The sequence below is a fragment of the Apteryx rowi genome, unplaced genomic scaffold (assembly GCF_003343035.1).
Source record: "Apteryx rowi isolate R43461 unplaced genomic scaffold, aptRow1 scaffold_11, whole genome shotgun sequence".
NCBI classification, from domain to species: Eukaryota; Metazoa; Chordata; class Aves; order Apterygiformes; family Apterygidae; genus Apteryx; species Apteryx rowi.
The window spans coordinates 5005292-5030983 of NW_020447308.1; the positions used below are offsets into that span (position 1 = coordinate 5005292).

The 25692-nt window shown below is 41.7% G+C and overlaps 1 protein-coding gene across 1 annotated transcript in view; it reads right to left on the reverse strand.

The window, feature by feature from the left end:
- The window catches only part of ADAMTS17 (ADAM metallopeptidase with thrombospondin type 1 motif 17), a 198293-nt gene that overhangs the window by 127861 nt on the left and 44740 nt on the right, over positions 1 to 25692 (reverse strand). The window contains exon 7 of the mRNA XM_026073287.1: positions 25559 to 25602. Within this exon, the coding sequence (XP_025929072.1) occupies positions 25559 to 25602 (44 nt within the window). The remainder of the gene's footprint in view (positions 1 to 25558; positions 25603 to 25692) is intronic.

Genomic DNA, 25692 nt, shown 5'->3' on the forward strand with positions numbered 1-25692 from the left:
ATTAGGCTATTACATATCTGCCACAGTGATAGCCAGAGCTGGAGGAAGAGAAGGGCTGGTGTGTGGGTTCACATTTCATCCTAAACGAAACACTCTGGGCTTCCTTCTGTCGACTGGAATATTTGCTCAGCAAGTGGCTTGCCCAGGTACTCCAGCTTTCAACTCTCTAATGTCTTGTTTTCATTGCACTCCTAATACCTTAATCTCTCCTTTTGCCAGCCACCTCTGGATACAGAACTTTTACTTGATTAAAACTTGGCTAGCTTTGCTCTTTTCAATGTGTTTGCTGTAGGAAGGGTGCCAAACTTGAAGTCCTGAAGTCTGCTCCGCACAGATGGAGACTCACTGTATATCCACATGCACAGAGCAAACTTCTCATTCACCACCGTTACTAGTTTGGTGTTGAGCTGATGTTTTTCTCATCCACCCATGACTTTCCTCTATGTGCAACTGCCATCAATTACACTCCTGAAGCCTCTCTTTAACATCCTACACAAGTAAAATCAGGAAATCCTAAAAGTGATTCATGCTCTGCCTTTTCGTTCTACTGCGATGATATGTTTGACAGAGATGCCCTGCCTGTATTTACTCATCAAGTCATTCATCAAGGGAATCTTTGAGTGTTTATGATATTTAAAAATGAAAATACTTCTCCTTTCTTTAATGCCTACATACAAAAGGTTCCAAACTTTTTACCAACATTAAAGAAGTCTCTACTAAACTGCCTCTAAGATTGGTGATAACACAATCCCTGTTCTACAGCTGAATAAACAGAGGTCCCAAGAAGCCAGCGGTACACAGGTGAAAAAGAGCTCTATACATGGAAGGACCCTCTCCAGCATGTACAACACAGACAGGCTAAGATGGTTACCACCACAGTCCTACTGAGCCTCCAGGTCCAAGTTTGGTTTACAGGGATCATGCAAAAGAAGCTTACAGGGTGAGATGTTCCTTCATTTTACGAGGTTGTGCTAATTCAAACCCAGACATGCAATTTTTGTGGCACAGAATAATTTGGCTTAGTTGTGGATAGTCATTTAGATGCCAGTTTTTGTTAATCTTGCAGTAACAACATGGTTTCCATTAGAGCTTAACATTCTCGTATGGAAACTGTTTTCCTTAGCAATAATTTTCATTGTCACTGTATTTAATGAAAACCACACTGGAAACAATATAGTCGTTATGGAATTATAGTGCAAACATCCAATGCACACAAGAGCTACAGTTAGGTAGGAAAACAAGAAACAATTCTGCCAAACGCTGTACCCAGAGCAAGTCACAATATTTTGAACTATTCAAACATTTTTTCAGAGGAAGAGTTTCTCATGCCATGGACCAGCTGATGCAACTGGCTCCTAGGCACTGCAAGAGGTCAGCCATAGCCTATTTCAAACAGGCCTCTGCATAAGCATACATTTACTCTTAAAGGGAAGGTGAATGATGAAAAAAAACTTATTTTCCATGTGCCTGAGGAAAAAAATCTACACTAACAATAGAGCCACCATTTTTCCTCTGTTTGTACTTAATCAAAGGATGGAGAATACGGCCTGGTGTCTGTCTCAATCTCTGGGGGACAAACAAGAGACAAAYATGAGTTCAGTGAAGAAATCAGCTCAATTAATTTGACTTTCTTGAGCAGCAAAACATCCACTCCCTGCTGAGAGCTTATATTCCCTCCAGGGTGGGAGGTGGCTGAACCCTACTGAGAAACCATGGCAATACGGGACTGGTCCAAATACAACCCTCTTTGCAGAATTGGGCAGGGACTCGGATAACATGGGAATAGTCAAAGTAAAAGTCCTCAAAAGGAGCCCACAACTCTGCAGAGTTTAAGTTAGAATACCATCCAGGCAGGTGTAGTGCATACACAACTTCCTTTCTTTTAGCTGGTGAAGGGGCCTGGACAAACTATTTAGCTTCCAGTACCAGCTTTCCTTGAGCTGCCAGTGCTGCTCTACAAGTGAAGTCATGAGCATTGGTAGGCCCATGTCATTTCTGTAGGGAGAAGATGATCTGGATTGCAGGGAATCCCAAGAGAAGAAATCCCCAGCTAAAGCTGCATGAGGTTCACTCCTTTGACTCTTTGGTGCACACTGCTTTCCCACACTGCAAAACTTTTTCACACAAGATTTTCAAACTGGCATACAAGTCCCCATTAATAGTCCTCACAGCCTCACTGAGAGGCTACCAAGTAATATGTCAACTTTACAGAAGGGCAAGCCGAGACACAACATTCAAATAACTGGTAAGATGACACAGAAAGTCACTATTACTTCTGAGAATACACCTCAGATCCTGACTCTTTTTGCATCTAGCCAGCTTGTTGCAAACATGCCCATCACCACAGAATCTGACCCTTCTTACTTTGGGGAACCTACCATACCCCAAATTTCAACATGACCACTAAAAAACTCAGCTCCTTACCTCAAAATTAGCATGATTTGCAGAGATTTAGCATGCTCTCCCAGAACTGAGTGTACTCTGTGGCTTGACATCTTTCCTGTGGGACTGATTGGTGTCTTGTAGTGCCCAATAAAATCTCTTCTTCCTTGTAACTCTGAAAACACTGCCACTTCCAGTGTACATAACTGCTGTCAGAATCCCAAAAGCCCAGCAAGGAAAATAAATAGTTGAAACACAAAGTGTAGTTACTTTCTCAATCTTGTGATTTTCATTACACGTACCCAAAAAGACTAACAAATATAATCTCTCACTGATATTCACAATAACTAGCCGTGGGTAGAAGGCAGATATTTCTAGAGCAGCTAATACAACATCCCTCAGAACACAGAGTCCTAACAGCAGGAATGAACAAAATGCACAATAGCTTTTACAGGGGATACTTCGTTGAGTCCTGGGAATACTGAAAGATATTTGGTAACTGAACAACTGCTGTTGTGTCCAAGGGTCTAGTGAGTAGATCCCCGGATAACGTTTCACAAGACCTGGACTCCAATTGCGAGGTCCAGATTCAGACACATGCCTTAGTCTTTCTGTAATGACTGCAGTTCATGTAGGTACACGCAGGTCTCAGCCATGGCAACATGAAGCTCAACAGAGCTTTTCAGGTGACTCCGTCAGCCCACACTGAACTCTGTGCAGGAATGTCTTCCACCAATTTTCAAACAGATTAGCTGACATCTAGTACGGGTTTGTCTATGCAAGTTGCCTTACTCTAGACCTTTCAGATAAGACCTYTGTGAGGCTAAACCTCTGCAAGTCTGTAAATCTACAAAGAAGGCAGGATTCCGCAAACCATTAGAGCTTAAAAGAGGGCTTTTGCTATCATCYTTTTCTCTTTAATTACCCTGCGGGATGGCAATTAATGGAACATGTGGAATGCCTTTCCCAGCATGGCCAGCTTTCCGCTTTTAGCTTTCTCTGTTTCTGCAGGGCTTTTGTGTGCCCTGGAAACCCTCCTGTGGTTTTGTAAGTTTAAAGCATGGGTCGCTTATCTGTTCCTTCACTTTTTTGCCCACCCACAGACATCCCCCAAGATGTCAAGAGCCTGATTCTAATGCTATTTGCATTGGATTTACACTGTGCTGATTCACTGATGTCAGCAGTCTCTCCCAGCGTACAAGCAGCTGCCCAGGCAGTTGAAAAGCCCTACAGATCATAGAACCTGGCCCCTCTCATAACTTTATGGATAAATGTCCTCCACCAAGCATATCCCAAGACAGCAGACTTAAAGACAGATTCTGAACTCAAGGGAATTGCTCTAGATTGACCAAGGCACAGAAATTACACCTAGAAGTCAGTTCACTAAGCCTGGCCCCCCATCTCCTCCTATTCTCTGCCCTCTTAACCATTCTGCATTAAATACCATACTGCCTTTCTCACAGAATCCTGTGTCACGGATATCCTCCTTCCAGAAGCATCAAAGAAAAGACCAATGAGATAAAAACGCTGGGGTGGAGGAATCGTTCGGGAGCATGGCAGAAAGGCCCACCTCTCCCCTGGTCAGTAACAGGTGGCTTCAGAGAGCAAATGCATTGAGATGAAGAGAGCTGACAGATGTCCTAACACCTTTTTAGCCTAGAATGGGCTTTAACCAAAGCCTATAAAAACACGCCAGACAGATTATTAACACTGCATTATGCCAACACAGAGCAGATAATCTTTGAAAATCCCCTGAGATTTCGCATGGGCATCTCTGAAAACCGCATACCTTTCCAGTGTCATTCAACAAGGATTTGAGATTACAGACAAACATTCACCAAGCTGACCACAGCTGAGGAGAGGTATAATGTTCACAGTAATTCAAGGAAAACTGAAAATAAGTATACTGGTTAGCCTCATAGAAGAGAGATCCATCAGGAATGACACAGGTATCACTGATCTTGCCTTGGAGCAAGGGATGCACCAAATGACCACTGAAGTCCTTTCTAGGACTAATTTTCTATGCTTTTATGATAAAGTGCTAGGATCTAAGAGCTCAGCAAACAAAGAGATAAAAAGAAATATCCTTTTTATTTGGCATCTGCTCTTTGTTCAGCATGACATCCCCTATTCCATTAACATGACTCCTCCCTTTTGGCAAACCATTGCTACCCTAGACAACAGCACGTTAATAAATCCTCTCCATCTAACATGACAGGAGGAGCTGCTTAATTACAGAATTAACTGGGGCCACAGGAAGGAGGGTATCATCTCCCTGTTGACTCTGCTTTGATATGCTAACATCCACATTCCACAGGGCTTCTCCCGCACACTCCCAGCCACCAAAGCTCAGGCTGCTGCTGAATGCACTCGCAAACAGGCAAAAACACACTTCTGCTCTCTGTTCCTGTTTCTATAGTTAAATATAAGGTTTGGGATATTTAGTCCAAATCAAACCAACATTTCCAAAAGTAGATTCCCAAACCCAAGCAGTTAATTCACCATCTGTTCATAAATGTCTTATGCAGTGCTGAAAGTTTGCATGTTCATGCTCACACATGGAAAGACATGTGCTTAATTACCCAAAGTAAGATATATTACAACAGCTGTATTCCTAGTAAGTAACAGCAAAGCCAAGGGAAGAGCTACCTAGGTGGGTTTGAGAGGAGGACTCTGGCTCGGGAGGGATGATCGATTACTGGATGAGTCAACACACAGTGCTGGACAGTATACAGAAGCCTGCTATAATTCAAATTTAGCGAACAAGGGAGAAAGACAGCTGGAAAGAGATTAGGGAATGAGAGAAAACAAGGACATCAATGGAACAAATGGAGATAATAAGGGTCTTCCAGAAGCCCTCAAGAAACATGACTTTGATCTCATGAGCAGCAGGGAGTCATTTCTGTGGGAGGCTGGGGTTGAGGAGGGCAGGAGGTAAGATCAGATGGGAATATGAGCTCTCAGAGAACCTCTATGTTTACTTAATGCTGGAGGGAAATGGATCCACAGCCCCTGGACATATGTTTCTGGCATCATGGGTTCACTTGAGGAAAGGTTGGAGCTGGACTGCAACAGGCCTGATGAGGACATGGAGACATTCAGGGAGGGAGGGAGGCCTTAGTGTGGGCATGAAGATGGCATTTAGCAGAAGGAAAGGACAGCTGTTGGAACTGGTGAAGAAAACAGCAAATGGAAATCAGTGGGAGAGCAGCTAGTGAGAGAAAAAGAGGCAGAGGTTGCAGAGATGGCATGTGGGGGACAAGGTTGTACAAGGCTATCTGACACTAAAAAGGAACCGGATCCAGCAGAAATCAGAAGAGATATGACACTTCTGAAAGACTGCAGGAGCATGTGACTGTGAACTGGGGGGGGAAAAAAACAAAAAAAAAAAACAAAAAAAAAACAAAAAACCACCCACCACCAACTACAAAACCAAACTGTAAACCGGGATTTGGAATCCGGCCGTTGAAACTCACCCCTGCCTAGGACTCAAAAGGGATTTGAATTTAAATGTTTTCTTTTGGTCTCATTTTGTTAAGTGCATGGAGAGTACACTGCAAAGATGCAGCTGCTAGTCCTTTCTACAACCTGCTGCAGAATTAAGTATGACTTTCATTTCCCAAAATTTGATAATAAACAGAAGACAGGCAACCTGCTCAAGGCAACAGGTGGACTTGGGATTTGTAGAGCTGTATGACTAACTGTCTTTTCACTTTGGTGACTGAAGCAGAGAGAGACAGGATGAAACTGAGTCCAAATCTCTCACATGCTGGACTGCTTGACAAGAGGAGAGCGCTCCACCTGCTCAACCTCTAACCAGCCTTCGTGAACTATCTTGGATGTTACTAAAACCCCAAATCATTTCAACATTTTAGTATTTTCATTTTGACCTGGACTATTCGGTGAAATAAGCCTGAATTCAAGAACTGCTTCAATCTCTCTCTCAGCTGCATCTTTCAGGGAAAAAAAACTCACCAAAAGAAAAGTAGTAACAGTAGTTCCACCATCAGTAAGGATAAGGGCTTGAGAGCTACCATGTCCCATGCTAACCCCTCTGTCACATGTCTATCAGTGTTAGTCCATTAACAGTCATGCTGTTGTCTGGGGAGTTCCCATCTGAAGGTTACACTCTTCCAAGAAACGGAAAAACAATCCTGGCACTGCCTGCAATAGCTGCAGCTTTGCAAACTGTGTAAGGTTCCAAAATCAGCTTTGAGGCTATTTTCATTTTGCTTTTTCAGGTGAGCTCAGTGTATTCCAGGTTTGAATTTGTCAGTTTATCCCTGCAACCCATCAAGGCCATCTGCTTTAATAAAGAGCCTAAGTTCAGACAGAATGGAGGGGAATGAAGATCAAATCAGAGCTTTTAATGAGACTGCTAAACAAAGAACATGGAACGCCACAGCAGGGATCCTGGAGCCTTCAAATTCCTCCATATCTCCCTTCCAAAATGAAAAGACAAGGTCAGACTTGGCAATAAATCAGAAAAAATATTTGGAGCCTCTGTACCAAACAGCATCTGCTTTAAGTGCTAACAGTCAGAGTCCAGCATTCAGTTCCAGTTCTTCTTTCTCATAATTGCAAACACTAAGAAATTGATGAAGCTATTCAAATAAATCAAAAAGTACTTCTAACTGCTTCAGAAGCTTTACCAAGCCATGGAACTATCCCAGCTCACGGTGTTGGTCAGGAGTGGGCTCATGAGCAAGGATCAGTGCTGCAATTATGTTAAACAACATACAGCAATGTATCCTGAACAATATTTCAGTGTCTGGAGAATTTTGGTATACTCTGCTGAACGGGGCAGTTTTTAGGAGATGGTCTAACACCTGTGCTGATAATGAATGACACTCTTCTACAGCTCTCAATTAAATTCCTTCCATCTTCTTAAAGAATGATTAAACAATTGTTACTCTCAAAAAGTGAACAGATTATGCGTTTGAAACATGCTAATATTTAAAGTGTATTTTATTTTTAGGCGCTGCATGCGTGTCAAGCTGTTCTCTTGGCAAAATAGGAGCAGCTCAGGCGACTAGCAGAGCAGGCCAGCAGAATAGGATGATTCACAGTAATCAAACTTTGAACAGATGCTTTTCCAAATTGCTTCTGTGATACTTCTCAATTACAGTTCCTACATCCTGACTTACAGGGATGTCTAGGCTCCTGGCTTCATCTTGTCAAGCTGCCAGCCAACACACACACTGATAAACTTATTTAGCAATTCTTGGTTCAGTCCTTCTGTTTTAATTCCTTACTGAGTGCTGATTTAATCTCACAGCCTGCCTGAGCTGAGAAAACTGACAAACCTGGGGCTTAAATTCAGTCCCTGATAATGTTAATAGGGTTAAGTCATTCTGCTGAAGTCAGAGCTTGGGCTGAGAACCTTACACCATGTGAGAGCATGAAGGTGGTTCCTAATACCTCGGCACTGGCTACTAACTACTGCCAGGACTAACGACCAAAAATGCCCCTTCCGTGTTGGTGGGCAGGAGGAGGACACTAAGGCAGTGCCATGGCTCTGTTCCTCCCCCCATGCAATACCACAGCTAGCATATTTGTTCTGGCAAAGTGCAATAGCATGGTGCAAGGGGAGGTGACAATAAAAAAACAAAAAACCCATTACAAAACTGATGACTTGATTTCCTACACATCTGCATTTCCACCTGGGAGCAGAGGTCTGATGTACGGTGGGTGATGAAATCTTCCTTCAGTGGCGACATCAAGGGAGTCTTTATCCTCTGCTCAGTTTCCTATTTTTCACAGAACTTGTAAAAGCCTAATAAAAATATCAGGCTGAAATGGCTCTCACCCTAAAGGGCCCTCCTCTGGGTTCCCAGAGCTGTCCATTCTGACTCCCCCCACCCCAATGGTGCTTGACACAGCTACAAGCACATCATGACACCAACCTGATAAAAAAGAACCAACGGCTAATTTCAGAGGTGATGCAGCTGGATGTATTTTTTTTAATATAACCTGAATCTAGTTTCTTTGGTACCTCCTTATCCAAATTGCTCAAAAATAAAATGTCAGCTTTAAAGAACTCAGTAACACAAGCTAGAGAGAAATTTTCACAAAAAAAATAAGAGACCAACATGAGCTCTTCTCACACTTAATAAAAAGGAATCTCGCATGTTCAAACTTGAACTCCTGTAAAAGAAAATACAAATTTGGATGAATACTGCTGAGCTCCTTGCTATGACTGAGAGCAGCCAAAAGAGTCCCTGGTGCCTCTCAGACACAAGTCAAGACACAGTCCCAGTCCTGAGGCCTTTATGGTCTGAATTCAGATATGACAGCACGTAAGGCTCACAGAGGCACTGCACCTGCAAGCAGCCCTACAGAAACCTCCTGCCATGGTATCCTGCAGAAGGCTAGTGGGACACCTCCCTGCACGTGTGCTCCCGCTATTGCTCTAGGTCTTTGTGCTAAAGTAGCAGGCCTGACAAGTGGAAAATTGCCTCTTCTAGCCCAATATGCTTCTGAGTAAAATGCCCCCGAGAAGCACAGAGGCTTCTATACGCATCCTTGTATGCCGTCTGGGGGACATTTCTGGTTCTGAATCTGTCCTGACTGAAAACTATGTGCTGAATTTGCACCAGGGTTTGTACGGGTTTTCTCACCCATCAAGCCCCACTCAGTAAGCGGCTTGTGGGAGAATTTGCAATGGTAACAGCTGCACTTTCAAGCTAAGCAGATAGTGTATTTCTGTACAAGGCTGCTTTGGTGCCCAGTGGAGCGGCCTCTGACAGCTGTCAGGTAATGAGATGCATTTCGCAGCAAGGCCCCCAATTAATTACAACATAAACAGCTTCTTGGCATGCACAAAAAGCATGCTCAATACGTATTACATCTGATCTAATTGTTCCAGGTATCATAATCACCATGGGCTTGATCAAAATCCTACTGAAATCACTAGGAGTCTTACCACTGGCTTTGGAGAGCTTTGGAGAAGGAACATTAAGCCATTTGCTGGCTTGTTTTACTTAGATCCTATCTCCAGAAGGCTGGGCTTTGTCTGAACTTTTTTACTTCAGTCCTTAGACCATGTTGTAGCTCAAAGACACTGGTACAAGAGTGGGTGTTCAGCATCTCTGTAAACACACCAGTTCACTGAACAAACGTGGACTGCAGCTTTCCCATGTTGAAAATGCAACATGCAAAAAAGATAAAAAAGGTAGAAAAACAAAGATAAAAGTAGAAGATACAGGGATGGCTCTCAGATACTCAGTCAAAAATTATCACAAGATAATTATCAAATTATCACCAAGAAATTATGACCTTTGCCTGGTTCCATCTGATGCTCTGAAAACCTCTCACAAGGAACCCTGACTGATGTGCCATGACAGGGCAGAAAAGGAATCAGGAACGTGTACAGTTTTCTTGACTGCTGAATGTACATGGTTCTTCGAGGTAACCTGCTAGACCTAAGTGAACAGAGGACTGTAAGAATCCTCTCCATACTCCAAGAGCTCCTTCATGGGGCTGTTTTACTCTTAAATCAGTCATTTAGAAGAGAAAATCCCAAGGAAATTAACCATCACAGCAAATACACCTCTGCATGACAACACAAACCACAGCAGTCAAGAGTTGGGGCCCCCATGGTAAGGACTAAATGCTCTCAGTACCTAGGACCTTTGCTCTGAGCTGGTAGCACCTCACCCTTCCCAGCACCAATGCCCGTTCCTCAGTTTCAGAGGAGCATCACTGAGAGAGTGCAAACATGCAAGACGGCTGTGCTGAAAGCCGCTTATCCTTGTCATTCTGCAGAGAGGAAGGAGGGAAATGGGGAAGACCTAAATGAGACAGATAAACATGTGGAAAGAAATATGGGATAGACTGCAGAACATCAACAAAGAAGGAAGTAAGACACAAAGAAGGAAGTAAGACACAGGGAGGAAGAGACATGAAACTGTGGCAGAACTGGTTATCAGACTCTCACAAGGCAACTGACATTTCTGAAAGAAAACTACAAGCAACTGGCCAATTCCAAAGACTTACATAGCCCGGCTTACTGGAAAACAGTACCATCCATTTGATGAAGGAAACCTATGATACCCAGTCTTGTTCTGAGCTCATTTACCTTCATAAATCAGGAGCAACTCCAAGAAGACAATGGATTTGCACTTTTATTTGATTTTCTGTAACCAAGAACAAAATGGCCTCACCTTCTTGCAATGGGATGAGTATTTTTTTAAATGATTAAACACTAGTGCATTGGATTGGCCTCAACTATAGATGTTAAAGAGTTGTACAGATCTCCGTTCCTTGAGAAGAAAGGCTAAAACATCCACAAAACCAACAGGCCAAGTAAAACAGCACAGCAGACAAGAAAATCCTAAAACTTGCAGTCCTAGTAAAAAAATGGACTTCAATGGTCATAATCAACACTTTTGTGTTGTAGGATCTGAGGCCCAGGTTCAAGAAAACATCTCTACTTCAGATGCCGCTTAATATGTGTCCAGATGCAAACGGTCAGTCAAGAAGCAGAGCAAAAAACACCCAAAAGGACAGACCTACTCAGGTAAGCAATGCTATTTTGCTGAAATCGCAAGTAAATACATGCTTGTAAGAGGTGATTGAAGGGGTTACAAGGAACACCAGCACTTCCACAGAACTGATCAGGAGTGAAGGCACGGGGTGAGAGGCTCACACGGGAATTTACATCCATACTCGGAGCCAGACAAGAGCAGGGTAGAGATAGTATCTTTTATCTGACCAACTGGTATAGCTGGAAAAGCAGGTAAGTTTGGGCATTCAGGATAGGAAACACACATCCTGTCTAGAGGTTTCTTAAACAGACACAAAAAATGTAAATTCTAAAGAGAAACTTAACTTCAACAGTCACTTAGTTCTCTCATTTCAAGAGCTATGAAGTCTGATTAGACTGATAGACTCATTTTAAAGTATCAGTTTAACTTTCCTGTAAATAAAGGGTCCATGCAGAGCTTCCTTGCTTATTGGCCAYTGTTTCCTTATAAAGGGCTCCAGTGTTTACTCCATTTGTTTACTACAGTGCAAATACTACTATATGCACTAGAGCTTGATGGATGACATTATTAAAACCAACAAATGGATGCTCAGCAGAACATTAATGTGTACACAGCAGTCTAATTACAGTCAGAGCCTTAATGCAAACAGATCAGTCAAAATTGCTACACAAAAATGCATAACACGGCTACACAAAATCAACAAATATTTTGAACCTGCTGACTGCTCATGACCACAAGCTAAAGTAGAAATACAAGGCTAATTCCAAGCTAAACACAGAAGCCATTCTAGAAATCACACTGAAAAAGTATAGAAGAAGAAAGATATCAGGTTGGGTGTCCTTTTTTCTTTTTTTTCTTCTTCTTCTTCAAGTTCAACACATTTCTACAAGCTGATTGAAAAGACCTGACAAACTGCTTCAGACCAACACTTTTATTATAGGATCCTGTACCAGAAATTAAAAAGTGAATAAGAGAACTCCTATGCTCAAACAAAATTCTAGTGACTCAAACTGCAGTTTATACGTATACACCTAAATGAGATTTAGACCAAAATTTCACTTTCTTCTACTGTCACTTTCCTATCTAACTTGGCAGGAACTTGATAAGGAAACCCCCATACCTTCTAGAAGTGGGATCTAGTCAAATTTAGATATATCAAATTCAAAGTATTCTGCAAGGCATTTAAAGACAGTAATTTTTTTCCCCAGTATAGATTTGAGGGCAGTTTAATCTTTTATTAAAAATTCTATATATACACATAAATGGATACAGAGAAACAAAAACATGCATAGACATATTTGGATATTTCTGCATTGATCTAACCAGGAAGCAAAAATAAGCAAAGAATGAAGACAAAATGATTTATATCTCTCTAATCTATTATCCCAGCCCAAAGCATTATATCTCTTCCAAATAAATAATATCTCAGAGGAAAGAGAAAACCAGAAGTTAAGCCTCTCAGAGCCACTGGTGACAAGTGCCACATTGTGTACATCCACAGTTAACGAAGACTGATGCAATTTCCAATGCTAGAAACCCATGCAATCTGCAATACAGCTGAAAAGCCAAAACATCCCATAAAATCTAAATCTTTCACTACATAGCAGCACTGGTGATCATTAATGCCACCTCCTTCTGTAGGATGCGCAAAAATTAAAATCTTGATTTTGACTGCATCTGCCTATCCATTTATCAAAAAATACAAGCTCAGAGGCAATCTTTGATCCCTGTGGAACAGTAATAACTTTGAATTGGCATAAATATAATGGATCTTTTATTAGTACTTCTTCCCACTTACTCTTCAGGCCACTGAAACCAGTTATTCCTCATGTCCCATGACTGCAAACTTCAGACATTAACTACTGCAATGAAACTCCGTCATAAGCTTTCAGAAAAAGCAAGGCATGTGAAGCCCACTGCATCTCCCCCTTCTCTTCGTCTATTCTGGCAGGAAGAGTCTTCAAGAATTCCAGCGAGTCACTGAGCCATGATCTTGCTTCCTTTCCTAGAAACCATGTTGGCTTGCTTTCATCTCTTTTCATCTGTTAGACCCACTTGCTCACCTCTACCAGTTTAAACTTTCCCAAGAGATGAGGTTAGAGCATTCTGAATTTTCTGGACGTTTAACAGGGACATGTGAATTTGCTGACACAGCAGGCCAGTCTTTAGTTGACCGTTACCTCCACTCTGAGTACTCTATGATGAGGTCAAAAGATCACCCAAATTATCATAAGACATCCACTCTGAGCAAATTATGAAGCTACTATCTCCTCACCCTGGKTACAGACTCCTGTGGAGCAGCAGAATCAGCTGAGATGGCCAATGTGATTACAGTGCTGGTTTTTGCATTGCCCCCCTCTAGCGTTTGCCCTCATGGAGCTGCAAGGGCAGGTGCTGCTCCGAAAGGGAAGGGGAGCTGGGAGTTGAGCACGATGACAAGGCAGGTAGAGGTGGTGGCCTCACTGACGAAGGTGCAGGCCCACAGCACCCAAGCAAGGTGAGCAGAGCGGGCTCCTARCAGAGCCTTTACAAAGAGCTTTCTTCAAGGCTGGAAACCTGCACCGTTACCTAAGCTGGTCCCGAGCCCAGGCAGCCAAACCCAAGGAGGGCTGGAGATGCACTCGGGGCCCTGATATTTGCCACCCCRTAGAAGGGATGGAAATGGATTCCTGCATCCCCCTAAACTGCCACAGTTCAAACTCCAGCATGTTAACACAAAATCATTTAGTAAGTCTTCTATAACTCTTCCATCCTCTTCTCAACTTCTTACATACTTTTCCAAATATCCTTCCTATTTCTACATTCAGTAATTATTTAAAGAAATTTAACTCCTTGACTGCTCACTATTTATGACCTATCACTCAATAAACCACAGGAATCACTGCATTGACATATATAATCCTTGTCCAACAGTCAAATATAAAGGATGAAAAAGAGGACTTGCTGAAATATGTTGGATTTTTGTTTACATGGCATGCTTTCTCAGGTGCCGTCTATCCAAGTAAATGTGCATTTAGAGTTCAAATTCACTTCCGCTATGGGCAACAGGGCATTTACACCACTCTTAATGGCCTAGTTGAGACCTCCAAGTAAGTGAATTTAATATATTAAAATATTCACAGCTGATCAGATTGGAGTCAAGAAACTATTAAATACAATTATATCACACTTTACTGCACTGCAACCATTATTCAACTTTAGGACAGAACCTCTAAAAAATAAGACTGTATATTTGGGTACTTGAATACAACTTTGACCACGGATTACGAAGCGGTCATTTTCTTAAGACCCAAGCCACTCTATTTTACTGCACTGCAAATACAGSACAAGTCTAACTATGAACTGAGATGTCCCTGTAAAATACTGATTTTGCCAAAAACGTGGAGGTGTTTTTTTTTCTAATACAAGATGGCAAAACATGGTCTATGCATCCTTGACTCAGCTCAAAATTTCATCACCTCTCCCACAGCATCTGCCATTAACATTTATAGGCTATGTAGCGAGCTTGCACTGGATCATAGCTGGAGCAYGGTTCCTACTGCATTTTCAGCATGCTCGTAAATACAGAGAAGATTTTCAGTGGCGCAAAGCCCTGTTACATTCCTAAACTCTGTTTGCATTATATGTAACACAAGCACAACTGAAAGACTTGGAGCTTGTGCTGGKGCAGTGGAAGTGTGAGAATTTAAGAAATGTCCCTAAGACTTTAACTGATTTTTGATCTGCTGAGTGCACTTCATGTATTTGAAAATTTTCCTGGGGTCAGAAACCCTCCAAAATAGGCAGAGTGTTATACTAAGTCATGACATCACATAGTTAACCAAAGCTGAAAAAAGAACAAATGAAAATCAGTCCCATTCAAGCCTCCTTCTCTGGGGGAATTTTCCCACCAGATTTCACTTTTATTCTAAGCACACTTCTCAGTGCTGTTTTCTTGCCTATCATTAGTAAAATCTCATTTTTACATTATTTAAAATTTACTCTCAAAATTGCATTTAGTCTTGGCAGCTGCAAGACAAAAGAAATGTAAGAGTACAGTAGGCAACTGTCCTTCATTTCCTTCCTTTACTCTTACATATCCTGTGTGCAACTGGAATGCTTCTATTTGATTATCCAGTGGAGCAAATGTTACAGTGAATACAATCATGCCTTATTACTCTATGTATCTGTAGCCTATTGCACTGCTATGTACAGATGTTCTTACAAGAGCTTGGTTTTTTAGCTACAGGGTCTAGAAAACAATAGAAGCTATCTGAAATGTTTTCAAGCCAGCAAAGGATAAAGGCACTATAAAGCAGTCAACTGGATAAAAGCCATCTATGTCTGACAGGAGAAGAAAAACCTCAGACTGCTCAAATAAAAATGCATCAGCTTTCTTAAACAGTATGTGGCTGCAGTCTGTAGCTGACTGACCATGCTGGAAGAAGCAAATACAGGTTAGAATAAAGACGCAGGTAGTGGAAAGAAGAAACACAAGCCTCTGGCCTGCTGGAGGGCTGAATCATTATTGTACTGAACTGAAGGAGCAGAGTTCCCACTGTGAAGGCCTGAGAAGAGGCAGCATTGCCTACAGTTGAGAGGCCTGGATCGAGACTCAAGAGCTGTGGGTTCGAGAGCCAGCACTGCCCTCCACATCTCCCAGCTTCACTTCCCCTATCTGTAAAATGGGGATAACAGTTCTGACCGCTTCAGTAAAGTGCTTTGAATTTTAATGAGGAAAAGCATTATTTACAAATTCACCTCCTTCTCAAGAAAACCTTTTTGCAAATAAAATAAAATAAAATGCAAAAAAGAATGATGTAATGTTTAGTGTCACATGTCTGCCAGGGAGGGAGCATGAATTAACAGGTAAGGCACTGGACTGGGAACCAGGATATGCAAAATCTGCTCCTCCTCCTCTTGAGAGGAACACAGGGCAAGTATTTTTACAATTCCCACATGTTTTCCCTGCCCACCTAGCCTGAAAGCTTGTCATGGCAGAAAGCTCTGCTTTCTGCTGCACACCATCCTGTACAATGGGTTGGCATTTCTAGCGCTGATAACAGTAGTAAGTGATTTGTTATTTATAATATATTGACAGCAAGTTTGGCAGTGTAGAAAAAGAACATATTTCTCCCTCCCCAGCCTCATAATATAAGAGAGACAGAAAAGGCAGGATGAGCTAAGAAAACACGAGAGGATTTTGTTTAATGTTCATTCTTGTAAGAATCCCCCAGAGGAACAAATCCTCATCAAGGAAGTGACGGAGCTGGGACATGAAGCTGGTGAAGTGTGACACAACAGCACAGCATGCAGTGCAGAAAGTATGTAACATCTGCAACCCGCAAGTCCCCATTTACACGGATGAGGTGAGAGACAGTAGTAGAAATGCTAGAAACTCTAACACAGAGAAATGGTGCGTCCACAAACACTAAGATTGTTCTGCTCACGCCTGCCTCAACGACTTCTCAGCTTCACACACACAGTGGCAAGAAGCAATTCCCGAGCTTTTCTTGACATTTGTTTGGCAGTGTGTGCTTAGCCGGACATCAGTTAAGCTCCTGCAAACAGACAAGCTGAAAGCAAACACAATGACTACTTTCAGAGATAAACAGCAGAGATTTCTTTAAATTGTGATTAAATGGAATTTGCCCACCAGCAAAATGTTGGTTCTTAGGCTGTGTCCTATAAATCAGCTCTAATTTAAAAATAATCATGGCAGAAAATTATCTAGGAGCTAAAACTGTAATTCACAAGTTCTAGTGTAATGCATCAGGTGAACCCGAAACATAAGAACTGCATGTTGCACAAAAGAAGAAGAAACATAAAAAGCTGATGTTTCTGATCGCTCTTTATTCCATGCTAACAGGAAAATCCACTGTACTGCTTCTGAGGGACACTGTCACATAAATTCATTGGGAACTGTTAAGTATAACAGTATAGTTAATGATAACAGTAATAAAAAAAGAGTGCTTCTACTCACAATGACTGCATGTGCACAACCCCAAATGCAGGAGGAAGGGGGAACTGGAGGCTTCTGTATATCTTACAGAGATATACAGCCTTTAAGCTAGGAGACTAAAATTCCCAGGTGCTTTACAGTATACATGTCTGTGTAACTTCACACACACATAAATGGCCCTAAAGCAGAATGCAGTACGTGTTTTCACCTGTATCAGTCAAACTACACAGTGATTTAACACAAAGTGAGTTATGACATGGAGCTGAAACGAAAGGGAGAAAGTCAAGAGTATCAAAATAAATATCAACAGAATCATGGCAAGTGTCTTCCCTCATGACGTAATTCTTTTTATAAAGGCAACAGAAAGGAACTTAGTTACACTCTAATTTGACATTGGGCTAGCATTCAGTTTGGAGTCCCAGACACCTGATGGGAAAGTGCCCACAATTCTTGTAGAAAGTGAGTTTTCCAAAGATGTCCCCAACCAAATAGCACTCAGCATCCACCCTGCACAACAGTGAGTTCTGACAGACTGATGGACATTTACTCATAAGTGGTAAAGCAATACTATGATTTCTGTCCATTGCATTTTAGACAGTTGTTCTCTTGTATTTATCAAAACACATTACCATGAACCATTAACGTAGCCATGGGAGAAAGCTAAATTTTCAAGTTGAGATAAGATTAAATGTTCTGCACCAACTTTGGGGGAGTCACAAGAAGGAAGACAAAAGCTGTGGTACAAAGCCTGGCTGGAGAGTCTGAAGAAGTAACAAGAAAAGTGAGATTTAAGATCAGTGAAGATGCACTAAGAAACAAAAGCAGGGTGGTGATGCTGATGAGAAGATTTTGGACGTGCTACCTTATAGTTGGCAAACGCTACATATGTATCTCAACAAGTCAGACAGCTTAAATATCTACAAGCATTAATTACCAATAAAAGCTTGATGGTGGAGGAAATGAAGGGCCAGGTACAGAGCAGGAAGCGTGTTATTCTTCTCCACTGACAGTGTTTAGTTCCAAATTACTGAGAACAAGCTAGTTTCAAACATACAAGACCACAGCGAGGCCTATTGTTTTATCGTGTGGGATGGATGCTTACTAAGACAACAGACAGACAGATAAATAATTGGCGAATAAAGTACTGAAACATTTTGGGGCTACGGAGAGAATGATGTATGGAGGAGAACTAATAAGGAACTGCWGGAGGTTTATGAAGAACAAAGTGTAGTAAATGTAGGGAAATTCCATGACCTCAGTGGGCAAGCCATGTGGTTACAGTGATGGAAGACAGACCAGGCAGGCCTCTCCGAGGAGAGCAGCCTCTTGGTGTCCAGCCTCAGCTGAACAAAGAGAAGATGGAGGAATAAAATTGAGCAAGAGCTTCTAAGAGCTCTGGACTACCACCAAGGAGAAAGAGACCCTTGGCAAAAAGGCAAGGGAAGGGGGTTAATTGTGAGAGCAACTGAGGGTCTGTGACACTTCAGAGCTAGGGACTGGGAACACATAGAAGAGGGAACAATGACAAATGTACAGCAAAGTTGTCGCTAACCCTCCCCTCCACTAAATGTTTTTGGTTATTTCAATTACAAAAGCTAATTACGGTCCCCAAGACATTAAACATCTAAGAGCAGAGGAAGAAATAAGTTGAAATAACCAGAAATTCAATCAACAGCACTAACAGATAATAGATTTTAAGAACAGAAGAGACTGATCAATCACCTCTTTTCTATAAAAAAACCTTATAACGGCACCATATAACCTCAGAACTAAACACAGTATCTTGTGTTTGGTACTGCATCTCTTCCAGAAGGACAGTCATTTTTCATCTAAGGAGACCAAGAGCTGAAGAATCCACAACTGCCCTTGATATATGGAATGAATAAAAACAAGTCTAAACAAGACTACTGAGCTGCAAAACAAACCCAAAGGCAAATGAAATTCAAATGCTCCACTTTCCATAACAATAAAGAGAAAATAAGTCTCTATAAAATATCAGCACTTTACTCAACCAACTACACTGAACATTGTAAGCTTTCATATAAGTCAGTGAGAAAGCTGACATATTTGACAATAAATATGTAGTTTGTTTAAAGTGTCATACCCAGTTTTGTTGTTGTTGTTGTTGTTTTTTAAACAGACTGGATGGAGGCAAATAGACGGTGTATATATGGCCATTTTTTGTCTTTTCCATTTTACTTCTCTTTGCTAAAGTAGACTGGTCAGCTTCACTGTTGTTACTAGTGGGTTTTCCCTTCTAGCTCTCACATACTATTGTTTTTTGAGAAGGTTTTCAAAACCTGGTAGCGATTCTGAATGCCCCAAAAGAGAAAGCTTAATAGAGATATCAGATGATTTCCAGAAAGTACAAAGAACCATCCTCAGGATATCAAGCTTTCTAAAGATGTCAAAGGTACCCCAAACCACTAGAGTCTCCCTAGGAAAAAACTCAGCCAATTCATCTGGCAGAGACCCAAAGGTGGGTTGTGTGCTTCAGAGAATACCTGACCCCACTGAAGTCAGTAAGAAAACTCCGAGTCCAATGTAAACAGGATTTTCCTCAAGTCCTTAGCTTTGAGCCTGTGAACAGCTGTGCACACGTGACGCAGCCCTGCCGAAGCCACGCATGAGCAGGGCACTGATGTGAGGAAGAGCAAGGGAATTTGTGATTATTTGAGTGGCTGTGCTCATCCCTGTGCTTCTATTAAAATTTATGCAATCTTGTATTACACTCACTTGGCACACAAGTTTTTAGTGGGAATTTGGAAGAGGAGAGAGATTACTAGCTGGTGAAAAGAAACTGGAAGGGCGTTGTGGGCCGGGTGGGGCATGCGAGATGGCAGTGATGAACGTGCCCAAGAGCACAGCTCTGCACTGTTTGCACTGYGGAGCTATTCACACCCTAGCAACAAGAAGGCAAGAGAGAAAGTCTTCYACTGCCCCGCACCACGGTTCCCTTCGGTTTCAGGGAGCCTGCAGCCTGACTCCCCATTGCCTGATCCAGCCACGACGGACAAAATTCGCAGTGCCGTGAGATCCCTTTCCATCATGAACACCCAATCAACTTGACAGCATCCCTTTAAGGGACATCTTAACCTACAGTATGTTCATTTTAATGCACTAAACTGTTCTTGATTTTGGTCCCAAGGACAGTCCCAGCAAGACTAAAGCCAGGCACTGTTTCTCTRATGAATTGTTTTAAGCAGCAGGTATTTCTATTTATACTGGCTTCAAATTAAAACCCGCCCTGGAATATACAGAAACATTCAACACGAACCACTATGGAAAAACGTTTTTAATGTCAGAATTCCTTTTCTTTTCCACTCACATCACACCAACTAGTCTTTCCCCTTTCCTTTGGGATTAATTCTCTGTTGTGACAATATTAGGGGACTGGAATCAATATTATATAGGAAGGAAGATTTAAATGAACAATACACAGTAGAGGCAACACTGATGAGAACTGTACCCTGCTGAGGACAGGAGGCAATCCAACTGCCCAAGCAAGGAAAAGGTAAAAATGCGCAGTCCAATTATTCAGGGTGTTTTACACAGAATATGAAAGGATTAAATCTGCTTGGACACATATAGCAAGCAWCCCATGTGCAAAATCCAGGCATATTCCCAAACTCTTTGCTAGTATAAACTCATAAGAAGAAACCAGGGTGTAGCTATCAAGGGAGGGAAATTGGATAACAGCACCATAATCTGCATCTCTCTCTGACAGTACTTTTCACCCATAGCTCTCTATGCACTTCTGAAAGGAGGAAATGACTAAGATAGGAACACAGTGGCACGGCAGAAGGATGTCACCTGCACAGTGACAGGAGGAAAATCAAAATCAGATCCCTGATTTCCCCAGTAACATATCAGCATTTGGAAGACGCAAGAAAAAGGACACAAATTCTAGAAGGATTCGTGACCTTCAGGACCCTCTCAAGAAGATATCTTTGAGTCTGTCAATTAAAGCCAGCCAGGAGGTGGGAATGTTTTTCACAAAACGTTGATTCACCTGTGGAAACAGTCTAGAAAACTATGTTTCTCAATCACCTCTGCTTCTTATACTCAATTTTCTCCAAGCAGCTATTCCTTCAACTAAACCTGCCCAACTGCAGTATATACACTATATCCTGCTTTCTTTTCCCCAACATCAAGCCACAAAAAAGCACATGTGACTGCAGCAGAGGTAAAGACATTTTTAACCAGGGCAATTTAAGGATATTTAAGACACATTCTCATTTTCCATTTCCCAATTCCACACTGCCCCCACTTTTATTATTAGCTGAATACAGGGAAGCTTCAGCTTGGATCTGGGGTAACATGTACACTGAGGAATCAAGGCCAAGCTTTGCCTTGAAATATGCAGGATCATTCCTAACTAACCGTAAAGCTGCTTATTTGGCACTAGCAGTGGAAATATTGAACGAAAGGGGCATTCTCGATCTGCTTATGTCACAGGAAGGYTGGATTCTGACAACGAGCAAGGCTCCAAGCTGCAGCCTGATATTAATAGCTAGACATTAAACTCCCAATTTGGCTGGCTTCGAGGCAGCTCAGTTGGAACAAAGATTTCTTTGCAGGAAACGGTAGACCTGGTTAAAGTCACATCACGAGAGATGAGGCTGAGAGCGGCAGCAGACTGCAGACTTTTGACTGGTGTCAAGGCTGTGCTGCATAAAGCAAACCTTCTGTGCTCAAATTGCAGAGGGTATTGGAGGTACTGCAAACTGAGGCTGCTGAAACACGATTGTTGCAAACGGGTTACATGCAGGCATACTGTTTTCTTCTTCTACCCCTCCTTTTCGAATTCATTCGTTCTCAGGGCTAACTTACACAACCAAGCGGGGCAATGAGTATCAACAAACTATTTCTTAAACAAACGTGGTTCTGCTCCTCGATGCAGCCAGCAGGGTATCACCCCCAAAGACATACCTACATATTTTCACCATTTTTGAGCTTGTTTCAGCCATTATGTAACCTTCCACACTACCTTGGCAGCTAGGCCAAGAAAACTTGAACGAAGTCCCCAGAGCAACTGGTTTCAGCGAGGGGCCCCTGCCAGAATACAAATACAAACCTCCTGCTGCTGTTTTCTCTCCGTGTCTGCATGGCAGGCAAAGATTCCAGATAAGTTTTTCAATATGGATCCTTTTGAGCAAAAATGAACACCTCTTATAAGCCATTTAAACTTCATAATCTCACTTCCAAGCAACAGCTGGGGCTCAATACTTCCACTGGGGAAAATTTTGTTTGCCTATTTCTCACAAGAAAATCAAGGTACTGTCACTGAAAAAAAAAAAAAAAAAAACTTATCTGCAGTACTCTGAGTACACTTATTTTAGTAAGTATAATCTAATGGATTCTTTATATTCTTTTAAATGTGACTAAGCAACATTAGATACTGGACTTGTATTGCAGCACTCAAGGACATCACACTCCTTTATACGAGAACTACTTAAGCCATACAATCTCCTGTAGCTTTGCACTCAAAATCCCCATTTCATAGAGGTAGACAGAATCATTCAGAATTTAAGTGACTTGCCAAATGTCACACAACGAGTCAATGCCAGAGCCGGGAATAGAAATCAGGAGTCTAGAGTCCAGGTTCTCTAGCTTATATAGAGCAGCAGCCTCAGTCTCCTAGTTTAGTAGAGTCCCTGCTCACCAGGAAGATGTTTCTCCCTTTACAGGATGGCAGTGCACCACACAGCAATGGCCAACATCATTCACAAGAGGGTACAAAAATACATGTCCATCTGGTGARATCATGCTTTTCCTATTTAAAAGGGAACTGTAAGGCAGGAAATGAAAGTGAGGTGCTGTTCTAGAGGGAACTTTGAAAAGTGCTGTAAACTCAACACCACCTTCAAGACCAAATACAATGTCGCTCTTCGGAGTAGCTTCTTGCTTTCGCAGCTAGCCCCCCTGATTTGCAGGGAACTATCTGTGGGAGCTGGAGTGAGGAATGGGAACCTGGAAACAACAGAAACAGCTGAAGCATCAACACAGTTCTTCAAAAGCCAGTGGGCATCAGCCTGCTTCGACCACGGCACTCACATTAAGCCCAGGTAAAAAGATAGCTACATTCCCACTTCTACAATCCATACAGGGTGCAGAGCAGCAGCCATTAAAAACTGACTATTTCTGTGTGCCTGACACACATTTCTTCCTGTTCTGACTAAGGAAGAAAACTGGAGAATCTTTAGCAGTTTCAATTTAGTATTACCAACGCTAACCACCTTCTCAAATGGGTGGCATGTCACAAGAATATACTTTATTTATTATTCCTCTGCTGTGACACATACAGCAATGATACAATGAGGCCAAATTCACTTCTGGTCTAACATTCCTGAGATGAATGGAATACCTAACRGGTGACTTTCACTAGTAAAGAAAAAAAAATTTTTTTTTCATATAGTTGTATCACCAATACCTTTGGCAGAGAAAGGGGAACAAAGCCAATAGAGAGAGACAGGAAAAAACTTTCCATCTTTGTGCTCTATCCATCCACAGAAAGCAGAGACTATGATCTTCATGTAAATCAAATATTTGGCCGATTCAGAGCAATGGACACATTGTCTTTAATTATCTGATAATATCTTACGTGTTTAGGACACATGTAAGGACTCAGAAACATGAAAAATGATCTGCTTTACAGGTGACAATCCCTCAAAATCCAGCATTCTCCAATTTCCTGCCACACCATTGCATTGCTCCTTAGCAAGCTGATGACCAGAGGAATTGGTTATCTTTTTCAGCCACTAAGCAGGAGCACTATTGCTCAAGGTAGCAACAGATGAGATATCCAAGTGTGGTGTACCCTGGGGGGACTTCATTCAAACTGCAGGCCCTGTAACAGTTTTACGACTTTGAAGAAAACTTCCAAAATATGCTGCAGTATAAATAACACAGTGATAAGGGCCTAAATTTATAGATGATCTGAGACAAGAGCAGTAATGCACCAATTAGGGTATAGAAAATACTACTTGAAAATTGCTGCTATCAGAATATTTACTTATACCAACAGTATTTAAGAAAAGTAAGAAGGTATTATTGGATGGAGGATTTCAGCCTTAAGTGTCAGATAAGTGCCAGAAAAGGACACTGTTTCTGGGTTCAGACCAGAGAAACAGTTAGTGGGGCATAAAAGATGCACAAATGAAGATGCTACAGCTTTGTTGTCACATAGTGAAACTTTCAGAGAAGGAAGGAAAAGCAGGATTGAAGAGAGGAAAGAGGCCAGACCGGTTTTGTCCCAGGAACGTTCACCTTCTAAATGTCTTGGAAACACTACACTAGAAAGAGTAACATTTGAGTTTTTAATCCTTATTGCTCTGATCTTTCACTTCCTCCACTGGATTCACAGCGTGCAGCAAGTCACAGCACAAGAAAGTACTTGGGTATTGTGAGAACAGAAATGAAGCAGTAATATTATTTCCTTAGTCATGCTGCCTGTGGTAATACCATTCCTTGAATAGAGATCTTCAACAATACTGTATTTAAAAAGGGAAAGAGCTTTGACCTTAGTCAGCATTTGTTAAGTGGCAATATGCGTTTTCCATCAGCTTCTCTCTTTTTTCATTATTTCTTTATTGTACCTTACCACAGTCATCTCTGGATACAGGTATATAGTATAAACACTTCCTCGGTGGAAGCATGTTTTCCACTGGACATGGAATAGATGCACTGTGAGGAATTCCAACTGGAAATCTTGGACATACACTAGGCCTTGTTAATGTTTGAGAAGAAAATGCACATATTTTTCAGCTCTGTGTTTCCTCCATTCATCTCTCATGGATTACTCTCCATGCCACTGGGAAGGAAGGATCTGTGTTCTGAGATGAAACTTCTACAGGCCGGCTGAGAGATGCTGCTGGCATGTTTGCCATCACTTTCCCTCAAACTCCCCCTCATCCGCCATTACTTGTTAGTGCAGCCATCCCTGGTCTCCGAGTGACACTGAACACTGGAGTTTCAGATCAGCTGAAATTCAGGATTCACTTTGAGTTTACAGAGAATGTAGGAAAAGAGGCAGCTTGGCTTTGAGGCAAGTCTGTAAATAATCATACAATAATCGTGGAGAGGACGCTGAGTTTTGCCTCCAAATACTGCTGCTACTGTGGTGATTAAAAAAAAAAAAATGCCAGGAGAAGTGATGTAGTGGAAGTTATGGCTACCTAGGTTAAATAAATAAATAAATAAATAAATAAAATATTTACTATGTGGAATGTAAGGGCACCATGTATCCAGGACTTGGATATGATTAAAGGCAGTCAGGAAGCAGAAGGAGAAAAAGAAGATTTAACTTGGCTTTCCTACAATGAGGTATTCTTCTCTGGTGTTTGAGTACCTGTTTGATCTGGGAGTGTTACGCAGGTTCTTACAATACATTCATTAGTAATCAGATTCTTGTCTTGGGTGAGAGACCACTGCAAGGAGCATTATACTGACATCCAAAAGACAGTTACTTAATCTCCAATGATCTAATTCTACATCTGCTCCAAAAAAGTAGACATATTTAAGATTACTTCCTGACCTCAGAGATTTCCAGTGCTTAAAAGGAGTTAATATTTAATAGCTTATTTATAGTTCATACCCTGCTCAAGCAATCCGTATCTGCATGATAGAGGCATTCAGAATAGCAAAAGCAGCATTAGAACAAACCAAGGAACGAATGATTGTCCAGAAAGCTCCTCTCAGCATAGAGTTGGCTATCAAAATACTCCCTCCTACTTCTTTGACTTACCCACAGTGTCACAAGGCTCGTCTTTGTGTACGCAGAAATCTGTCCTAGAAAGAAAAACAGAACAGAAGTGAAGTGTATCCTGCGCTCCCAGACTTCAGGCTAGGAAAAAGCAGTGATGCATGACTCTCATATCC